Below are 21003 nucleotides of genomic sequence, written 5' to 3'. Positions count from 1 at the left end.
ACCATATCAAAGTAATTTGAATTGCAAACACCTCATTTTTGTTGTTGTTCAGCCATTTTCAGTCCTATTTTTCTCCTGGAATATTTTAGAGTGCCATTAAATGAATCCCTTGATACTATATCTGAATTAAATCTTATGTATTTGACTTTGTCTGCAAAGAGGGAATTTTGTGGTTGGCTTGAAAGTTTGGGAAAGCAAATGCCTGGGTTCTATCCTCTGCATTTCTTTTGCATTGAGTTTTCCAGATGTTGTCAAATTGGAAAGATGCCTTGTTTGCTTTAGCCGGGAATGGACTCCACCCGTATTGCTGATCTATAAAACTACCCACTCTGGCTTCCTATTCTCCTTGGCTTGCATCCTGGGAGATGCACCTCATCAGCACGAATGGTTTCCTTCCCAAAGTGACTGGTTCTGCCTTTCTTTAGATCCTCAGCACCGTGCCTGGCACAGGATAGGCACTCAACAAAGGCTTGTTGACTTGCCTTCTCTTCCCTTCCAGAGCCTGGATTACCCAGAGCCTTACTTTTTGTAGCCGACAGAAAACTTTTTTGATTCTCTTGCACTTCCTTGGATCACTGAGGCATGTGGCTTTTTTCCGAGCAGGTGCTTCATCATGGAGGACAGGGGTTATCTGGTGGCCCACCCAACACTCATCGACCCCAAAGGCCACGCGCCGGTGGAACAGCAGCACATCACACATAAGGTACAGGCCCCGAAGGGCAGTGAAGTTCATCTGTTCCTACTCGGAGTGGCCAAAGCAACATTCCTAAAATGTACCACTATCTGATAGAAGGAGCTTTGGGGGCCATAGAAATGATAAAATACAAAATACAACAGAGGGCATTAAAAACCTCTCACCATCTCTTATCTTTCTGAGCTCCCCCTTGTCCACTCTACACTCCAACTAACTGGCTTCCTTGCCATTTCCTTTGTGGGACATTCCATCTCTGATGTCCGTGGCTTTGCACAGTGTGTACCCCTTTCCTAGAGTGCTCCTTTTCCTTGCCTCTTTCCCTAAGAACCCCCTAGCTCCTTTCACGTATCACTTCCTGTTCTCCCAATGGTTACCCCCTTCTGCATTCCCTTGGCTGGAGGAATATATTTTATATTATCCTATCTGTACATATGTGTTGTTTCCCCCAAAGAGAAGGAAAGCTCCTTGAGGACGGGCCCTGGTGCCAGTCTTGTTTCCCTGGTGGCCAGCCCGGTGCCCACCATATGTGGTAGCCATCTGATAAGCACATTTTGAATTGTCGTGAAGTGATGTGTACAACTGACCGACTCTTTTTTTCACCTCCCAGGAGCCGCTGGTGGCCAATGACATTCTGAACCACCCCAATTTCGTCAAGAAGAATCTGTGTAATAGTTTCAGCGACAGGACAGTGCAGCGGTTTTATAAATTTAATACCAGCCTTGTGGTGAGTGAGTTTCCCAGCATCCTCTCCCCATTCCGCCCCTCCCATTCCCCTCCACTAGGTTGGGAAGCAGGACTCTCTGGAGAGCAGACTTCCTGCTTTAATTAGACACCTATGGTTCTATTGCCTGGGATTTTTTTTTTTTTTTTTAGCCCTTAGTTCAACTTAATGCAGAGGAGCGACTCTTTATCAGGCGCCATGATGGGTGGGAGCTGGATTTCAGAAAGCTACAAATCCTTAGCGCTTGCCTTTGGCCAAAATTCTAGAATGGGAAGAAACTTACCTTTCTAGTTACCTGTGTTTAGACCAATATTAAAGTCAGCCTGACACACATGCTGAGTAACAATAAGGGTGGTGGAGTGAGTGACTTAGGCAAATAAAGTGCTAGATATGTCTAAAGTTAAATGTGGGATAACGCCCAGTATGTTTGATCAAGGAGGCCGCTAGATCACGACGAGGATCAGTTTGGATCAGAAGGCCTGGGATTAAAGTCCAAAACCATAACTTACTAGTTCTAAAACCTTCAGCAAGTCACCTCATTTAGCCAAGACTCAGTTTTCCCATCTGTAAAATGGAGACAAAACGTCTATTACTTGCCCCTTTGGGATTATTATAAGAAAGTGCTTTTTAAAAAACTTGTTAAAACAAGTAATTATTTTTTTCTCCTTCCCAGATTGAACAATAAAGAAAGCAAAAGAAACACATCTATAGACCAGTGAAAAAAATTCCCTACATTGGCCATGTCCAAAAATGTGTGTCCCTCCTCTCCTCAGCATTAAGCCCCTCACATTTCTAGCAGGACATAGCTGGTGTCTAGAACTGGACTTTATCAGTGCATCAATCAAGAGTTCTAAACATCTTTCAGAGTTGCGTTTTCCTTTTATAATGTTACTGCCATTGGATCCATTGTTCTCTATCATTCTGCATTCACTCTGAGAGCTCTTTCCATCAGAGAGCTGGGTAGTACAATGGTTAGAAGGTAGGATGTAGAGCCAGGAAGACCTCCATTCAAATGTGGCTTTGGATGCTTCCTAGCTGTGTGATCTTGGGCAAGTTATTGACCCTCTACTGGCATCAGGTTTCTCACCTATAAAATATGGATAATAATAGTACCCACCTCCCAGGGTTGTTGTGAGAATCAAATGAGAATACTGGGAAAACATCTGGTAAACCTTAAATTGCTATCTAAATGCTGGCTGCTTTTATTATTTTGACAGTAATCTTTATGGCGCCATATTTGACATCATGGTCATTTGGGGATCTCTTGCCCCCTTTTCCCTTCACTAATCAGATTTCCCTTCTAGAGAAAAAAAAAAAAACAGATGTTAAACTAAGACAATGGGTACAGTGACATCACCTGCTTAAATATGCTGGATTCTCCTCCTGTTGAAAAGAGAGTGTCCCAGTTCACTATCTTTTCTCAGGGACTATTCATGGCTCCCTTGCAGTTCTCTTGCAATTTCCATTATTCAAATATGTTGTTTTTTGTATTCCTAGTGTCTGACATACAGCAGACACTTCATAAATGCTTCTTGACTGACTAATTAATATAATCACTATATATGTGATTTTCTGGGTTCCACTTATTAACAACAATAATAACTCATTATTGATAATAATACACCCCTCTCGGGTTCACTAAGTGCTTTATATACATATTATGTCAAGCTGAATCAGTTCAAATAAATCTTGGGCTCATTTTATTATTACAGGAAAGGGAATAATGCAAGAAAAACAAGTCTCGGGTGGTTGCTTAGGGCTCTTTTTGTGCAAGAGACTTCATGGATTTGGAAGGATTCTTGTTATGGAAAGGCAGTCTGTTTGCTCAAGGGAGGCAGTTAACCGTCTTTACTAAGTCATCAGATAAATGTGCCACTTAGTGGCACAGGCGGCTCAGTTGTTAGCCCTCACCAATGTGATCCTATATTTAAGCCCTCGGCACACTGCCTGGCACATAGTAGGTACTTGATAAATGCTGGCTTTCTTCCTGGCCCCAGAAACAGGTTTGCCTGCCGGCTCTGAAATGTCTCGCTTCTTCTCCAGGGGGATTTGACAAACCTCGTTCACGGCAGCCACTGTTCCAAATATCGACTGACGAGGATCCCGGGGACCAACGCTTTTGTTGGGATAGTGAATGAGACCTGTGACTCTCTGGCATTCTGTGCGTGCAGCATGGTGGACAGGCTCTGTCTGAACTGTCACAGGTAAGCAGGGGTCCAAATTCCCCAGGTCCTCCTCAGCAAGGGGGCGCCGACTTTTTCCTGCCAATAAATGAATGAATGAATGCCAGTGTTTTTAACAAGATTTTGGAGTGGAGGATCATGGGAACCTAGGAGATGATGCTGAAGGGAGCCATATACTGCCCTTAGCACACAGCTGGCCTGCTGCAGCTGGCTTTGTTTGGAGGCAGTTGTTGGAGCTTATTATATATTGAAAAAGAAATCAAATAATTCGACGGCTTGGAGTCAGGAAGATCCTGCCCTAACTCCTTCCAGCTGGGTGGCCTTAGAGAAAGGCAGTAAATCCCTCTAACCCCTCCAGACTTCTCTCCAAGAGTAGAAATGGCAGGCAGTTGCTTTGCCCAGTTCCCTTCAGAGCTTTCCCTCTACCTCCAAATCTTGTTTGAGCACAATTATCTGCATGTTGTTTCCCCCATTAGACTGAGAACCAGAGAAAGGTAATTGAGTGTTCCCTTTCTTTATATCCCAGGTGGTTTGCATAAAGTAGGTACTTAATAAATGCTTATTTGAGGGACTGATCTGTATGAACAGGAAGAGGCCACCACACCAGGATTTCCAAAGAGATGAAGTCACAAGTCCTTATTTCTACCTGCTCCATCCCCAAATGTTTAAAACTGCCCTTACATCTTCCTTTAACTCTCCTTCTAATTTATCTTGGAATATCATTTTCCCTTTGTGTGTGATGGTCTAAAGTTTCTTGCTGACACCCTGCACATGCTCATTTCCTTTTTTGCTTTCAAGAATGGAACAAAATGAATGTGAATGTCCTTGTGAATGCCCTCTGGAGGTCAACGAGTGCACCGGCAACCTCACCAATGCAGAGAACAGGTAAAAATGAATCGGGCGGGCTGGGTCTGGTTGCTTTGGGAAGGGATTGGAGAAATGATCTTAGAAATGATCTCCAGGCCTTAGCTGGAGATCAGGGGGCATCTGAGACTCAAGTTCTGTGAACTTCATAAACCCCTCAGAAGGAAATCTACCCCAGGCTTTGTGGTAAAAGGAAGTCGGTGCATTTGCAATGTCCATGTCATTTACTAAGTTAAAACTCTTACTTAAGGGATGACCAGTTCATAGATTTAGAGGGTTGTCTAGAGAAAAGTGGGCTGCAGAAAAGTAAGGAGATTGAACCAGGTTCTATGGGCAGAAAGGAGAAGAAGCCAGCACCAAAATCCAGGTCGAACCAAAACTAGAACCAAAGTTTTCTGATTGTGGAGCTGGCCTGGAGTAGAACCTGGGTTCTCTGATTCTTGAGTTGTCCAAGACTAGAACTAAGACTCTCTGGTTGTAGAGCTTCCCAGGAGTAGAACCTGGGTTCTCTGATTCTAGATCTGGCGAGGACTAGAACCAAGGCTCTCTGAGTGTGGAGTTGTCCAGGACTAGAACTAAAACTCTCCGATCGTGTTGCTGCCCAGGACTAGAACCTGGGTCCTCTGACTCCAGTGTTTCATTTGAACACCTCATTTTCTTAGCACTTTGAGCTCCACCAAGTGACTTTCTTCCCATCCTCTGGGGCTGAGGGTATCTCTTCCCTCCTCCCTTTGCCCTTGTTTTATAGATGAAGAAGCAAAGATCAGGGATTTCCCTACTATTCGAATTTGAACTTGCCTCCCAACTCCAAGTCCCATTTTTAATCTTAATTCATAGACCATGCTTTCTGCAACCTGCCATGGTAGAAATTCACTGATTTACTGAGTTAACTGAGTCTGGTTAACTGAGAAGAATAGTGTGCTTCTGGTAACTCCCTCGTAACTTCCATGCTTTCCCCAAATAGAAATCCAAGTTGTGAGGTCCACCAGGAGCCAGTCACATACACGGCCATCGACCCTGGTTTGCAAGATGCCCTGCCTCAGTGCGTCAACAGCAGATGCAATCAGAGGATGGAGAGTGGGTAAGCTGCTGTCCGTGCTCTCTCTAGGTCCATCCCAGACCTCCCGAGCTAGAACCTATTAAAAGGAACCTTTCTTAAAATAGTATTTTACCTTTCCAATTACATGTAAAGATAGTTTTCAACATTCATTTTTTAAAAGATTTTGAATTCCATTTGTTTTGTCCCTCCCTCCCCTCTCTTCCTCCTCCCCAAGAGAGCAAGCATTCTGATATAGGTTATACATGTACAGTCGTGTTAAATGTATTTCCACATTGATCATGTTGTGAAAGAAAAACCAGAACAAAAGGAAAAAGCCACAAGAAAGAGAAAGGAAACAAAGAAGGTGAACATAGTATGCTTTGATCCACATTCAGTCTCTAGTTTGGAGAGGAATGGTTTGAATGCCCAGCTGGTGGACTTGTTGCCCCCTCCTCCCCTGCAGACACAATGTCCCCTGCTCGTGTGCAGGAGGAAGATGAGACAGCAAGAATTAGAAATTAGAAATTGCCAACACCCTGGCTTAGCTCCAGGATTATCTAAGACATTTAATTCTCCCTTGCCCAGTGAACCCCAAGACCATCTACCCTAACCCTCTCATTTTACAGATGAGGAAAAATTAAATGTAAATGACTTATAAGTTCACACTTATAAGGTGGTAAGCATCAGAGGTAGGATTCGAATACAAGTCTTTAATCTCTAAAAAGGGTTAAAGGCATAAGAATGAATTAAATACCTGTAGACCAGGCCCTGTGCTAAATGCTTTACAGAGATTATCTGATTGGTTTCTCACACAGCCCTCAGTGACAGGTGTCCTTGTGAGCCCCATTTTGTAGTTGAGAAAACTGAGGTAAACAGAATCTAAGTGACTTAAGCCATCCAGCTTGTACGTGTCTGAGGTCAGTTTAGAACTCGGGCTCTTCCGACTCCGGGCTAGAGTCACGTGCACCGTGGTGCCCCCAGCTGCTCTAGAGTCAGTCCTTCCACCCACCCCCATCCATCCCAAGTCTGTCACCATTATTCATCTCACCAGTCAGTAGACAAAAGGTGAAGGGGAAGGCTGATTATCAACATTTAGCTTCTTCTGGAAATGGGTGAAACGAGTCTGTTTAGCAAGGATGTGTTAGGGTTTGCTCTGACATTCCTGAATATGGTCCCCGTCCTCAGGGACTTTGCATCCCACTTGACAAGCTTCCGTCCTTCTGAAATTCTACCAGAAACCATGGCCCGCGATGAGCTCTTGTGCTTCCTCCCTCGGGATCAGTTTTCTAGCTGGCTTTTCTTGCCACAAACTCTCATTCCATGTCAAGTCCAGCTCTTCCTTCTGCCATGAACTAAAAGCCATATACCGAGATCATTAGAATTATATCTGAAAAAAAAATGGATTTAAGTTCTAATGGTCGAGGTCGGCCCCAGAGAAGAAACAAGGATGTGCACATCCCTCCCTTCTTCGCAGAGGCGGGGGCCCAGGGATGTGGAATAGGGCATAAGCTGACAAATTCTGCCAATGCAATTCTTTGTTTTCTAAACTGCTTTCCCCCCTTTATTCTTCTTTCTTAAGGGATAGCTCAGTGAGTAGGGGAAAGAAAAAGAATATATTTGCAATGAAAGTGATCTAGGAACAAAGGACAGAAATAAAAACCAAAATTTGAAGTAGGGGAAAAGAGACTGAATGGAGACGCCCTCTGAAGTTGAGTCTTTATTGCGGCTCATTCAGCTTCCATTTTTTGTGCATCTGGGTCAGCATAAGATGCTATTTAGGAAAGAGTCCCTTTCTGTCGCACTGAGATACAGAACTCTCACTACATCATCTGAGGAGACCTGGACACTTTCAGAGGGTCTGGGAGACCCAAACTATTGTTATAGCAATATACAATTACTGTTGTATTATATTTATATTATTTATAACTTTCTTATTTATTTTATATTTATATTATTAAATATTGTAAGTATTAAAGTTATTATTACAACAATACAGAGGTAGGATTTGCCTATTAAATGTTCCTCCCTCTTCCAACTACATATATCTGTGTGAAAGATGGGATTTTCTTCACATTTTTCAATCAGAACCACATAGTGCAACCAATTAAATGCAGTTATGAGAGTGTGGCCATTTTTTGTTAGGCTGGACTTTAAAATGGTTTGCAAAAAACACAAAACTTTGTGATTCTTCTCAATAAATTATTTTATGTTTTGGAAAAAAGTTATTCTAATAAATATATTTTATATTAACATGCAATTGGTTTATTAATGTTATTTTTGATGGGTTAATAAATAGTTTAAAGATTATCAGCTTTAATTCCTTGGATCCTTAATAATTTTCAAGAGTGCAAGAGTCCTGGTTCCAGGTTTTGAAAACTGCTGCTCTAAAGACATCTACTCTGTCCTCCCTGAAGAGAAGCTACCTTATGTCATAGGACTAGCACAGATTTCACAAGTGATAGTAGCCAAGGGAGAATTCGAATCTGGACCCTCTGCCTCAAGAGCTAGGTTCTTGCCACTGTACCCTAAATCAGCAGTAGGCAGCCAGGCAGTGAGGGGCAAAGGGTCACTTCCAGACAGTGTCCAAGTCTCACTAAACCCTCATCAGCCATCCTCCCACTTCCACCACAGGTGAGGGAGCCAGGGAAACATGGAGGTGAGGGTTCCCTTGGTCCATTGCACCAGAGAGTGGGATGGGGTGGAGGGAACAGATGGGGACCCTCGTGGTGTTTTCATCCTATAATGTATTCAAATGAAACCCTTCATTTTCTCTCAGGGACTGCTTTGGTGTGCTGGACTGTGAGTGGTGCATGGTGGACAGCGACGGCAAGACCCACCTCGATAAATCATACTGTGCCCCCCAGAAGGAGTGCTTTGGTGGGATCGTGGGGGCCAAGAGCCCCTATGTGGATGACATGGGAGTGATAGGTAAGGCCTCTGTTTCAGAGCCTGGAGACGGGAGGCAGCAAGAGGAGAGCCATCTGATGCTGTCAGTCTCGCCTACATGACAGGGATGACATTTCAGAAGGAGCTCCTTCCCTGTTTCCTTAATCCCTTCTCCCAGCTGCCTTTGGTCAAGGCTCCCGGACCAGCGGACAATTGCTTCCCCAGCTGGTAACTTATAAAGCAGGGGGAAAGAATGACACAGAGGCCATCTAATGCTGCTTCTAGAGCAGAAAGCAGATCAGGTTGGCCGGCAAGCTCACCATGAGTCAACCACGTAGCTAGAAAGCCAGTGAGGTCTTCGATTCCCCTGGGCAGGGCCCCGCCTGAGAACGAGGAGGGATGTGATCCAGCCGGACTCAGAACTGAAGTCTGCAGTCCGTCTGGGGGACATTCTAGTCAACCAGACAAATGGCTTTTGCTTCCCTGTTTTACTGAAACACTGAACTGAAATATCGCCCTGCCCTGATCTAAAAGATGAGACAAAGAGCACAAAGGTGAAAGGAAAAGAGATCCTAGGTACAGCCGACACCTTTCTCACTACTCTGAAATTACTCTCACTCTAGGTTATATCTGGAGACCTAAGGAGGAAATCATTTAATGTCAAGCAAAACATAGATTTAGAGATCATCTGGGTCCATGAGCCCTCTTATTTTACAGATGAGGAAGGTTGAGTCCCAGAGAGGTTGAGTCCAAGATAGTATGTAAGGTAGGAAGTAGGAAGAGATTTAGGATTTACACCCAAGTCTCCAAACTTCAGTTCTCTTTACACTAAACTTTTGTCATTGTTTGGTTGTTTTTTCATTCATGTCCAACTTTTTGTGACTCCGTTTGGGTTTTCTTGGCAAAGATTCTGGAGCGGCTTATCATTTACTTCCCCAGCGCATTTTACAGATGAGGAAACTGAGACAAACAGGGTAAAGTGACTTACCCAAGATCACACAGCTAGTAAGTGTCTGAGTCTGGACTTGAACTCAGTTCCCCCTGACTCTAGGTCTGGCGCACTGTCCACCATTTAGCTGCTGCCTCGTGACATTTTAAAGTTGCTCCTTTTAAAGTTATTCCAAATCCTTGTCACCGATTATTTATTAAATTTATTAAATACCTGCTGTGTGCTGCGCACCTGAGATATAAAACCAAATACCATGGTCCCAACATTCCAGGCCAGTGAGGACGATGCAGCATGGATGTGTCTAAATAAAATACGAGGAAGGGACATGGCAAGGGAGAGGTCTAAGTTCTCCAGGAGAATTTGAGCAGGAAAGAAGGTGTAGACTTGGTTTCAGTGCACTTTGTAGCAAGGAAAAGGACAAGCTAGAAGCCCATCCCAAGGACCAAAGCTTTTGATAGGATAAGAACTGCTCAATAGAACTGAGGACGTTTAGCCTGAAGAGTGGAAGACTCTGGGGTACATGGCCGCCATCTTTGATGGTCACAGCAAAGTTTGTAAAGAGGTAGATTTAGGGTCAATGAATAGAAAACAGTGTCAATAGTGAAAATTGCCTGGAAGTAGAAGGGACTGCCCTGAAGGGCAGGGCAGACCCGCCTAGGGCTAAGATTCTCAGTGGATAGAGAACTGGAAGCAATCCATCAACGCACATCGATTAAGCATATTAACTTTCCTTGGCTATCGTCTCACAGTTAATCCCCAATGATCAATCAATCTCTAATCATTTATTAAAATTAAATTATTATGTATATATACAATATTTTATTATTTGTACTATATAATAACAATATATGTAATAAAAATTATTAAAAATCTAACCTATGAAAAAGTATTCGTGCTACCATTGAACCTCCACTCTACAAGTTGTAGACCAGGACAAAGGATGACTTGAATCATTTTCGGACTGGAAATGGGCACAGGACCTCAGCTAGTTTGGGGGAACTTGATTTTTGGATTTCAAGTTTAAGACTTTCCATTGATCCCTCTTAAAGGAGGCTAGACTTGGCCCAGAATCCTGCCTCATCCCTCAGCATCTCTGCCTTCGCCTCCCTCCTTATTGCTCTATGTTGTAGGCCGTGGTCCTATAGTTTAGGTTGGGAGACACTAGGTGACAAATAGTCCCATGTCCCAGTGAGATGACATCTTTGGTCTTCTCTTTGTCTCTTTTGCTTCTTTGCTCAGTTAGACATTTATCTGACATCTCTGTTTGCTTTTTAACAAAGGTGACGAAGTGATCACTTTGAACATGGTCAAGAGCGCCCCTGTGGGGCCAGTTGCAGGGGGGATCATGGGATGCATCATGGTGCTCGTCCTGGCCGTCTATGCCTACCGCCATCAGATTCACCGCCGAAGCCATCAGCATATGTCTCCTCTGGCTGCCCAGGGTAAGCGCAAAGCTCTGGCTCGGCCCCTCGATGATGCCGACGGCTCCATCCTGCTGCCCGTGCACATCCCGGAGCCCGGCCTCCCAGGCTGGTCCGAGGAAAGCTGTAATCAACTAATCCAGTTGTTCCAGACTTACCCATTTAATTAATGTCTGGGAGGATGAAGAGCCAGGAAAATTACAGTTCCGGGGCTCTAGGCCCTGTTTTCTTTGCTGATGCAAATGTTTACCTGCTTGCAGTCTGGGTTTGATTCTCTTTTTGCATCCTCGCCTAATTCCTATCGAGTGTGAGACCCACAAGCCTTTGCTGATAGCTTTGTTTTGCTTTTCCAGAGGCTCCCCAACATCTTGTCCCTTCTCATAGGGTGTCAATCGACCCTTGATAGGACCCTGCTCAGGCTAGTTGGAGATCCTGAGTACCACGGACAGCATTCTTCCCTCTTTCCTGGAGTGAATGGTGCTGCCCGTGCTGCTGTGACTAAGACCACTTGGGCCTCCTGTCTCCCCAGAGGGACCAGCCTTTTGTGATGAGCCTTTTTATTATGGGTGTCTGCTGCTGCCTATCATCTGGCAGCACCAGGTTACCGGAAAATTAGACTATTAGTCACTTTTCTTCAGGAGGCGAAAGGCTTTAGTGAACAGCAGAGAGAGGTCACCTTAACTTTCTCTCCCCTTCCCTCATTTTTTGAGACAGAGTTAAATGATGTGGGCCAGAGTCACACAATTAGTAAGTGTCTGAGGTCATATTTGAACCCAGGAAGAGGCATCTTCCTGCTTCCAGACCTGGCACTTTATGTGCCACGGCACTCCTGAGCTGCCCCATGGTTATCACAGAAATCATCATATGGTCTTCTCTTTGGAAATAGGTCATGGATGTAATCCAAGCCTGCCATTTTACAGATAGGGCCACTGAGTTCCAGAGAAAGGAGAAGGATCTGTTCAGGCTCACCCAGTGAATAAAGAGCAGAGCCCAAACTCAGACCTAGAGCCCCCAAATTCTAATCTAGAATTCTTTATACCAAGTCTTTTAAAAAAATTTTATTCATTTATTTATTTTTACTGAGGCAATTGGGATTAAATGGTTGGCCAGGGTCACATAGCTAGGAAGTGTTAAGTGTCTGAGGTCAGATTTGAACTCAGGTCCTCCTGACTTCAGGGCTGGTGCTCTATTCACTGTACCATCTGGCTGCCCCACCAAGTCTTTTTAAGGAGCATCTACCCTGGGGTAGAGTAGTGCAGTAGATGGAGGGCCAATCTTGAAGTCAGAGACCCGAGTTCCAGTCCTGCCTTTGACACTAACTGCCTGTGCATCACATGTTGGCTGTCATTGTTCCTCACAGACCTCCCTAACACTAGAACTTCCAAATGGCTTCTTGATCAGAAGCAATATCCCCAAGAGAGCTCCCTATCCTGATGAAATCACCAACCAGAAACCAAATAAAATGGAGGTAGCCAGGCAATGGTGATCACTCAGTGTTACATTATCATTTAATTTTTTATCTCTAAAAATCTCTGGGAATAGAGTCACCAGAGGCTTTCAGGCCTATCCAGGTTCTCTTTGTAGCCCTGCCCTTACATGCCCAGCTTCTGGTCTAGTGGATAGAAAGCTCCACTCTTCCCACTGACTTTCTTCTCTTTGTGGAGAGGTCTTTGGGAAGCAGTTGGGGGCCAATGGGGATCTTGCATCTCTTTTTTCCCTTCCCCTCACCATCTGGGCTGATAAACTAGGGAATCTGCTCCTCCTCCCAGAATGCTCTTCCTCCTATTCAACAAAGCACTGCTATCAGCAGGGCATTAAAGCCAGGGGTTGATAAGATGAGATCATTTGACCGAGTATCTTCCCGTTTTTATTGTTGGATAGAAATGTCGGTGCGGATGTCCAACCTGGAGAACGATAGAGACGAACGAGATGATGACAGTCACGAAGACAGAGGCATCAGTAAGTTCGCCACCCCCTTGTCTGATTACTCTCTGGGTTGCCCGATCGGGGCTCTGATGATGGAGCTTGGATCCTCCCTGAATCTGTCTGGGCCCATTTTCCAAACTGGAAATGCTTAGACTCAGAGTTTTGAGTTAGTTGCTATTGTTTCTCCCTAAGTTAAGGCCAAATGAGTGACCTTATTTTGGTTAGAAAATCTTGAAGGATTGAGTGTGATTATCTTTAGTTTTTCCTTTCCTTGCCTGATTTATGCTAAGCTTAAATTGGAATAAAATAGCGTGCTGTGAACTCCCGCTTCTTCTTTTCTTTCCTAATCTTGTACTTTAGAATGTGTTCTTTTTGATGACTTAAATAGATGTATTGGGGTGGGGAGAGAATTATTTTTAGGCAAAAGAGTTTCATTCACTGAAGAAAGTGATGTTTTCTGGATACGGACTTCTAAGACTCATATTCAGAACCTGGCTCGGCCTCTCCACGGTACTAAGCAAGGCTCCCCCTGTCTGAGCTCCATTCCTTAGTTTTATCACCAAGGAACAAGACTTGATTCCTCTCCAAAGTGTCTTCCATTTCCAGGTCAGGGAAAGGTTATTGACTCTGGGGTCAAAGGACTAGAATTCAAATAGTACCTCTCACACCATCCAAGTGAGTTAAGATAAGTCACTGAACTTTCTTGGATCTTCTTCTGTGGAAGACAAAGGAGTTGGACAAGATGGCAACCAAGGAGACCGTGGTCCTTTCTTGCTCTTTATTTATGACCCATGAATAATATGAATGGGCAGCTAATAGATAGAGCATTGGAGCTGGAATCAGGAAGACCTGAATTCAAATTGTTCCTTGGACATTTCCTAGCCATGTGACTGTAACTCTGTTTCCCTCAATTTCCTCATCTGCAAAAAATAACAATAACGATAAGTTTAATAATAGCACTTATCGCCCTAGGTTGTTGTGAAAATCAAATTAGACAATATTTATAAAGGCCTTGGCAATCCTTAAAGTGCTCTCTAAATGCCAGCTGTTATCAGATCATTTGCTAAGTGTATAAGTCACTTCTTCAGTTTCCTTAACTATAAAAGCAAAAAGGAGGTCGAGATCGGGTTCATCGCAAAGGTCCCTTCCATTTGGAAGGTCTAGGATCTTAATGGCAGAAAATCCATGTGGGATTGTGGGAAGAGTACTGGACTTGGAGCCAGGGAACCACATTAAAATTCCAGCTCTTTGACTTATTACTCAGGTGACATTGGTCCTGGGCTCATTTTCTGTATCTATAAAATGAGCAGCTTGGGCTAAGGATTTCTAGGGGTTTGCTATCTCTAAATCCATGCTCCTAAATCTGGCTGTTCCTCAGGCTTCATATTGGATACGTTCTTAAAAATGTGTCCTCCCACTACCCCTTTCCAAAATCAAAATGACCTCCCACTTACCACAGCCCTTAGCTCATCCATTCTTCAAAAACCCATATGTCTTAACAGTGAATGAGCCCGCTGGGGGAAATAAATGGATATGGTATCGTAGAGAATTTGTGTGTGTGAGTAAAAAGAATTGTCCTTCTTTTCCCCCCAGTCAGCAACACACGGTTTATAGCAGCGGTGATAGAACGCCACGCACACAGCCCAGAACGGAGGCGTCGCTACTGGGGTCGATCCGGGACAGAGAGTGACCATGGTAAGATCTTGAATCAGACCTCGAATCTTCCCTGTGACAGGACGGTCATGGCCATGGGTCTTGGTGTGCCCCCACCCAGACTCCTTTGTTCGTTCCTGAAAAATCCTTAAGTAAACCCTTATGACGTGGTGGCCACGGAGATCCTATCCAGCTGTGAAATTCTGTTGGTTTGCTAATAATTCGTCCTGAGCATCCCAGAGGAATGATACTGTTGAATAGTCCACAGGACCCCTACGCAGGTGATCAACAAGTATTGATCATGGAGAACAGTACTAGTACCTATGCTGGGAAAATACCAGAAGGTTAAGGAGCCTCCACCCCCATGGACTGCCCATTCTGGTTGTCTCTAGAATTCTCTCTACCAGGATATCTGCGCCGAGTCAGCTCAGCTGATCCTTGAGGGACAGGACAGTTGGGGGACACATTGAAGGAGGTTCTGGCAATGGAGCCCAGAATACCCGGGGCTGAATCCTATCTCATCACTTGGCTCCTGGGAAACTGTGATCGATTCATCACAGGCCCCAAGCTCATCGGGCCTCTAGGCTAGACAGCAGCCCATCCCCCAATTATACTAATTGGCCCAACACTAGGATTCATTCACTCAGTAAACAGTTATTAAGCATAATGCTCTGGGGCCAGTTCTATGGTGTCTGCACAAAGCCCCAAGCTGGAGGACCTGATGGTCAGGGATGCTCGGCCTTGAGCCGGGCACCTCGCCGTGCTCTCAGATACAGAGAAGGTGCCAGTCCAGACTGAAAGCAGCCCTGGCCAGATAAGGCGAAAGCTCAGGAGGTCCAAGGGACCTGGGGCAGAGTACAAGGTTGTAGAAACACCAATATAGTGACCTTCTGGAAAGGTTCTCTATTTTGAGAATTGCAGCTCATATTTATATGCCTATTTCTAACTATACCAAGAGTATTCCTCCTCACAACAACTTCAATATAATATAATACTGATAAGAAGGAAAGAGACAGAGAGACAAAGAGAGACAGAGACAGAGAAGGCACATAGAGACAAAGAGAGTCAGAGAGGAAAAAGAGAGAGACAGAGACAGACAGATAGACAGAGAAAACAAAAAACCCAGAAAAGGCCTCATGTAGCTGGCAACACTTAAGTGATCCTTGAAGAGGGCAAAGGATTCCAGGAGGTGGAGGTGAGGAGGGGCAGCCTTCCCAGTGTAGACAACTCACTGTGTGCAAATGAGAGAGAATGTTTTATACAGTGAAATACAGTTAGGCCAGGCTAGCTACAACATACAGCAAATCAAGGAAGATAAGGAGAAATCAGTGCAGAAAAACAGCTTGGAACTAGATTGTGAAGGATTCAAGGACTGAATGAGATTTTGTAGGAACACCTGAGTTCAAATCTTGCCTCAGCCATTTATCAGCAGTCTGACTGGTTGTCATGGAGTCTCTCTCCGATGTCTCAGTACGATGGGATGATGGAGCCCTGGTGGTTGTAAAGATCAAGTGAATTAGCACGTGGAAAGTGTCCTACAGACCTTAAAACCCCATCTAAATGCTAGTTCTTTTATCATCATTATCCTCAGGGTAATAGGAGGCAGGAACTTCTTAAAAAGGGGGACAACACGAGCAGATCTCTACTTTCCAGGTCATCGCTGTGGAAGCGGCCCAGACAGTGCATCAGAGAAAGGCAGAGGCTTTGAGCAGGGGGACCCAGTGGGGAGGGATATGGCAGCACTCTGGGCAGGAAAGGAGAAGGGTGAGCTAGGAGTGCTGGCCACAGAAGCAGACAGAAGGGGACAGATGCAACCTGCTGCAGAAGTAAAATCTGGGAGCCAGGGCAGCTGTTGAAACAGGGTTCCTAGGTTATAAATGGTTTGCAGGATTTTTCTGATGCTGTTTTTCCCACTAATGGGTTGCCATCAACCCAGATCATCTGCTCCCAGATACTAATCAAATCATATATATAAAAGGATCAAAAAGTTCCTCTATCTCGAGGTTCTTAACCTGGGAGAAGGGGCATGCATTTGCCCTTTTTCAAAGCGTTTGGAAACAGTATTTCAGTATAATTAGTGCCTTTGTAATCTTGCATATTCTATTTGACGTGTGTCAAAGCATTCTCTGTAGAAGGGCCTGTAGCTTCACAGACTGGCCATGGATTCCTTGAGACAACTGAGGCTAGGAATAGGTCCACTGAGGCAATGCCTTCATCCTGGATCACTGCAAGGTGCCACATTCTGTCCCTCTTTAACCTGCCCTGCCTCTTTCCCATGAACCTTGTATCATCCGTGGTGATGAAGATCATGATTAATAATAACAGCAGCCACTTGTACAGCCCTTGAAGGTTTGAATGTTCACTGTCTCATGTGATCTGATTTCTAGTCATTTTTGATGCCATCTCAGACCATCTGGATTTCGATTTCCATGTCCATTTCTTTTTAAACCGGGGGTATGATTGACACTGAAAGGCTCACTTTTCAGCTACTTTGAATAAAAAAAGCTAAGAAAACGGTCCCCTTCACTACCTAATAAGAGGTGTTCTCTGTACATCGAAAAGGCCTTTCTGACGTTAGCTTGGCGAGAGAGAATCGCCTTCTTTGTCTCTGGGTGGGCCCGCGTTTTCAGCCACAGAGCCCTTCTGCTCGGCTGTCTGCGAGCGCATCAGTTCTGTGGCCCCGGAGAGAAGCTGATTGATGTTAACCGGGAATGCAGCGGCAATATTCATGGGCTGTTGCTTCTGGAAACTTTGAAAGGAAGATTTTTTTTTTTTTTGCAATATTTAAAAATGTGTCAGGATCTTCAAAATTGAATCCTTTGATCAGCAAGGCCATTTTCTTTTCAAACATATTCCTTAGAATACCAAAAAGGATGAATCTTTAAACAGAGCGAGGGAGTTTATAGAGAGCATAGCTGATTGCTTCACCATTGGCTGCTGGCTCTCCGTCACCCAGGGTGGAGTTACTGGGCTGTTAATAGACATTCAGAGTCAGGCAGGCCTCTGCCCTCCACTTACTTTTCTTAGCCTGACCTCAATTCGGTAGACTTTTCTTTGAAAATATTCTTTGCACTTCACTGGTTTCTTTTAAAATAACTCACTTGAAAATCTGAGTTGGCTCAATGAGCATGTATTAAGTCCCTACTGTGTGAATTCCAAGACCAGCCGGCCCGGGCCTGACCTCCGGTCTCACGCCTCCAATCGCCTATTTGGACATTTCAAATTCTATGTCCTGTCGATATCTACAACTCAATCTGTCTAAACTGACCTCGTTTTTGACTTTCTCCCATTGGTCCCCCCAAATCCCGGCCCCTTTGTAGCCTTCCTGTTACTGTCGAAGGCTCCCAACCTAGATAGATGTCTTCCTGAATTCTTCACTCTAACCCCCCTCCTCCATATCCAATCAATTGTCAACTCTTGTCATTTTGCCTTTATAGCATCTTTCAAATACTCCGCCTTCCCTCCTCTGACACCGCCGTCCCATTGGTGCAGCCTTTGTCATCTCAAACTGGAACTATTACCTGAACTAGCTGCTAGGCGGTCTCCCTGCCTCCAGCCTCTCCTTACTGCACTCCATCCTCCATTCAGCCGCCATATTGCGCCTCCCAAAGGCGCAATCCCCTCTATTGAGTATTAAACTCCGGGGACTTAGTTACAAAGTGCTGGACACATGTTAACTGATGTGATCTCACAACAACCCTGGAAGGCAGGTGCTCTTATCTTTGTTTTACAAACTAGGAAAACAGAAGCAGATAGAAATTACATGACTTGTCCACATGTGAAAAAGAATTCAAATTCAGATCTTCCTAATTCCTGGCCCCACACACATTACCTGGTTGCCTTTGCCAAAAGCTCTTGCCAGTGTCAAATTTGATGCTCCCCCCCCCCAATAACTATAAACTCCTTGAGGGCAGGAACTATTTCACTTTCTTTTTCTTTCCTTAGTGCTTAGCAATTATCAATAAATGTTTATTAAATGCCTATTATATACCAGTCACTACCCTAAACATTGGGATATAAAAAGAGGCAAAAGATGTTCCTGCCCTCAAGGAGCTTACAGTCTAACCTAACTTAGGACAACTCCTGGCAGGAAGGAGATGCTTAATAAGTTGTTCGTTGCTTGATTGGTGGGAACCACATCCCAGACTTCTAATATCTCTTATTTCTTCTCCAGGTTATAGCACCATGAGTCCCCAAGAAGACAGCGAAAATCCTCCGGGTAACAATGACCCCTTGTCTGCCGGTGTCGACGTGGGGAACCACGATGAGGATTTAGATCTGGACACGCCTCCCCAGACTGCAGCCCTGCTAAGCCACAAGTTCCATCACTACCGGTTGCACCACCCTACCCTCCACCACAACCACCACTTACAGGCAGCAGTGACAGTACATACTGTGGATGCAGAGTGCTGACAACCTCATCTTACCCTTGAAAGGAAGAGAAGTGGAAGAGAAAACAGAGAGAGGGAGTGGGGAGGAGGTGGGCTCTGGAAGATGAGATTCATTTGAAGAGACAGCGGGCGTCTGGGGGTTGCAAGGAGTGTTCACGCTCATTTCCTGCTTGTTTTAAAATGGTTAAGAACAACAAATTACATTGGAAGAATGTAAGGCTGGCTTGGAAACGGAGGGGAAAAAACGTCTGATTAATGGACCTAACATAACGTGAATAAAATGGGAAAGAAGGCAGAGCTCCAAACACAGGGATGAAACTTTAAAGCCCTCGTCAAGCAGAGCCAGGGGAATGCCCCGAGGAGCTAGGGCTGTGGAGCTTTCCTTAACTGGAAGGGTGTAAATCCATGAGAGCTGGGACCCAGGAAGCCAAGATGGCCAGCCGTTACATCCAACCACTGGGTTTGGTTGGTTGTTTCCCAAGATTCTGCTTGGTCTCGAAAAGATCCATTGAGCTGGCGTTTGCTATACGGGACCCACAAAGATAGGGTTGAAATAGTACATCTCAAAATTTCTAAGTAAAGGATTATTTTTCTACTATTTATTGAATTTACAAACATTCACGAATTTGGGGGGAGCAGGGAGAGGGAGAGAAGACTTGGAATCGATTTCCCACAAATTTAATCGCTGTTTTTTGTGTGACAGTGAAGTGGTTCCTTTCTCAAGGAATTTTCTTGCTCACTTAGCGGATGCGCTCCCACTGCCCCACTCTGCAAAATGGGAAAATGAAGAACTCCTTTGGACTGGTTTACACGCGTATTCTTTATCACGTCATTTTGCAGGAGCGGACGTCATGTATTTTGTAATGCAGTATTCCTTCAGTGTGTCTGATGGGCAGAGGCGGGGGGAAAGAGAGCGAGAAGCACCATCCAGAGACCTCTTGCTATCTTCTCTGGAACTCTCTGAGTTCCACTTTTCCCCGAGTTGCTGACGCCACCCCAAGAGATCCAAAAACCACTCCCGGAGCCTCTCCAGCAAGAGAAGCAAGGCTTCGTCTTTTGGCTGATCACCAGGCCATCCACAGATGTAAATCACATCTTATTTTGACTTGGAGACTATTGGCTACACCAGCAGAGAATAAAACAATGTGCTGTAAACTTCTGCTCTTATAAAAGATTTCATTTGAAATCTTAATTAGAAGCTGCTGCCAATTACCTGGAACTTAACACTATTGTTGAAATTCATACAGGGATTAATCAGGTCTGTCTGATACAACATGGAATACCCCAACTGAAAATTAATGTTCTAATAACTGTGTTGTATTGTCGATTCATATTTGGTGATCCAGCTATGTTATAAAAACAGTTGCACAGTGCATATGGTAAATCTCCATTTATATGTAGGGTTTTGTTTCATTTTTTTTTAAAGTCATGGAATACTGTTTTAATGATAGGGTACTTAATACTGTATAATGTAAAATGTGGTTCTTAAAGAGTACAGTCAGTAACTATATGTGTGCTATCCAGAAGCCCCTTTATACTGTGTATAAAATTGCAGTCTCTAGTGAAATAAACTGTATATAAAGTCGGATTTAGTAGCTTGCTTTTGACTCGGTAGTATGAGTTGTTAATTCAGTCCCTGGAACTTGAAGGACAAATTACATCATCTTTAAAAATTTACCATTTCACAAACTCCATTGGTTTTGCCCTTGGGCCAATTTGGGGCCTTCTGATTTTGAAATGATGACTTGTCTTCAGAATACAGTGAGATGAAATTTTAAAGTTTTTTTTTTTATTAAAAAATGTATATCCATAGCTTGGATTCATCATCATTTAAACAAAAGCAGGGATTCTCTTCCAGCCAGGAAGATAGTTGACAACTCCCCTAATTCCACCCTCACCCCCAATTCCATTCTGTATCTTTTTCTAAATCTGGGTGCCTAGTGGAATGGGGAAAATACTCCCCATTCAAGGTTGGGAATCTCAAGGTTTTCTAAAGAAAAGAACTACTGAGACTAAAGCCTTAAAAACATCAAACAGCAAAAGACTCAACCAGAAAGGGATTTATAGTTGTTGAGGTAATAGTCACCTTGTTCTTCCTTCTGAAAGAAAGAAATGTGAATGTTTATACCATATGCTCCATGCCTGTGAATCATGGCACGACATGGCGAGATGCAAAGGAAGCAAACTGGAGCTGAGAACAAATAATGGCTTGCCTGCCATCCAGGAAAATGGAGGTGGGTGGGTTCTATGAGAAGAGTAATGGAGAACAGATGGAA

The 21003-nt window shown here is 44.2% G+C and overlaps 1 protein-coding gene across 1 annotated transcript in view; it reads left to right on the top strand.

Annotated features, from left to right (window-relative positions):
- CACHD1 (cache domain containing 1) overlaps positions 1 to 20315 on the top strand; it is a 208547-nt gene extending 188232 nt beyond the window's left edge. The window contains exons 18-27 of the mRNA XM_031968977.1: positions 604 to 703; positions 1302 to 1418; positions 3459 to 3619; positions 4397 to 4483; positions 5427 to 5543; positions 8278 to 8429; positions 10617 to 10778; positions 12639 to 12716; positions 14277 to 14378; positions 18511 to 20315. Of these exons, the coding sequence (XP_031824837.1) occupies positions 604 to 703; positions 1302 to 1418; positions 3459 to 3619; positions 4397 to 4483; positions 5427 to 5543; positions 8278 to 8429; positions 10617 to 10778; positions 12639 to 12716; positions 14277 to 14378; positions 18511 to 18749 (1315 nt within the window). The 3' untranslated portion in view covers positions 18750 to 20315. The remainder of the gene's footprint in view (positions 1 to 603; positions 704 to 1301; positions 1419 to 3458; positions 3620 to 4396; positions 4484 to 5426; positions 5544 to 8277; positions 8430 to 10616; positions 10779 to 12638; positions 12717 to 14276; positions 14379 to 18510) is intronic.
- The last annotated feature ends 688 nt before the right edge of the window (positions 20316 to 21003 follow it).

This window comes from Sarcophilus harrisii, chromosome 4, assembly GCF_902635505.1.
Source record: "Sarcophilus harrisii chromosome 4, mSarHar1.11, whole genome shotgun sequence".
Classification (NCBI taxonomy): Eukaryota; Metazoa; Chordata; class Mammalia; order Dasyuromorphia; family Dasyuridae; genus Sarcophilus; species Sarcophilus harrisii.
The sequence above is the reverse complement of the archived record's forward strand: the minus strand, read 5'-3'. Positions and strand labels throughout refer to the sequence as shown.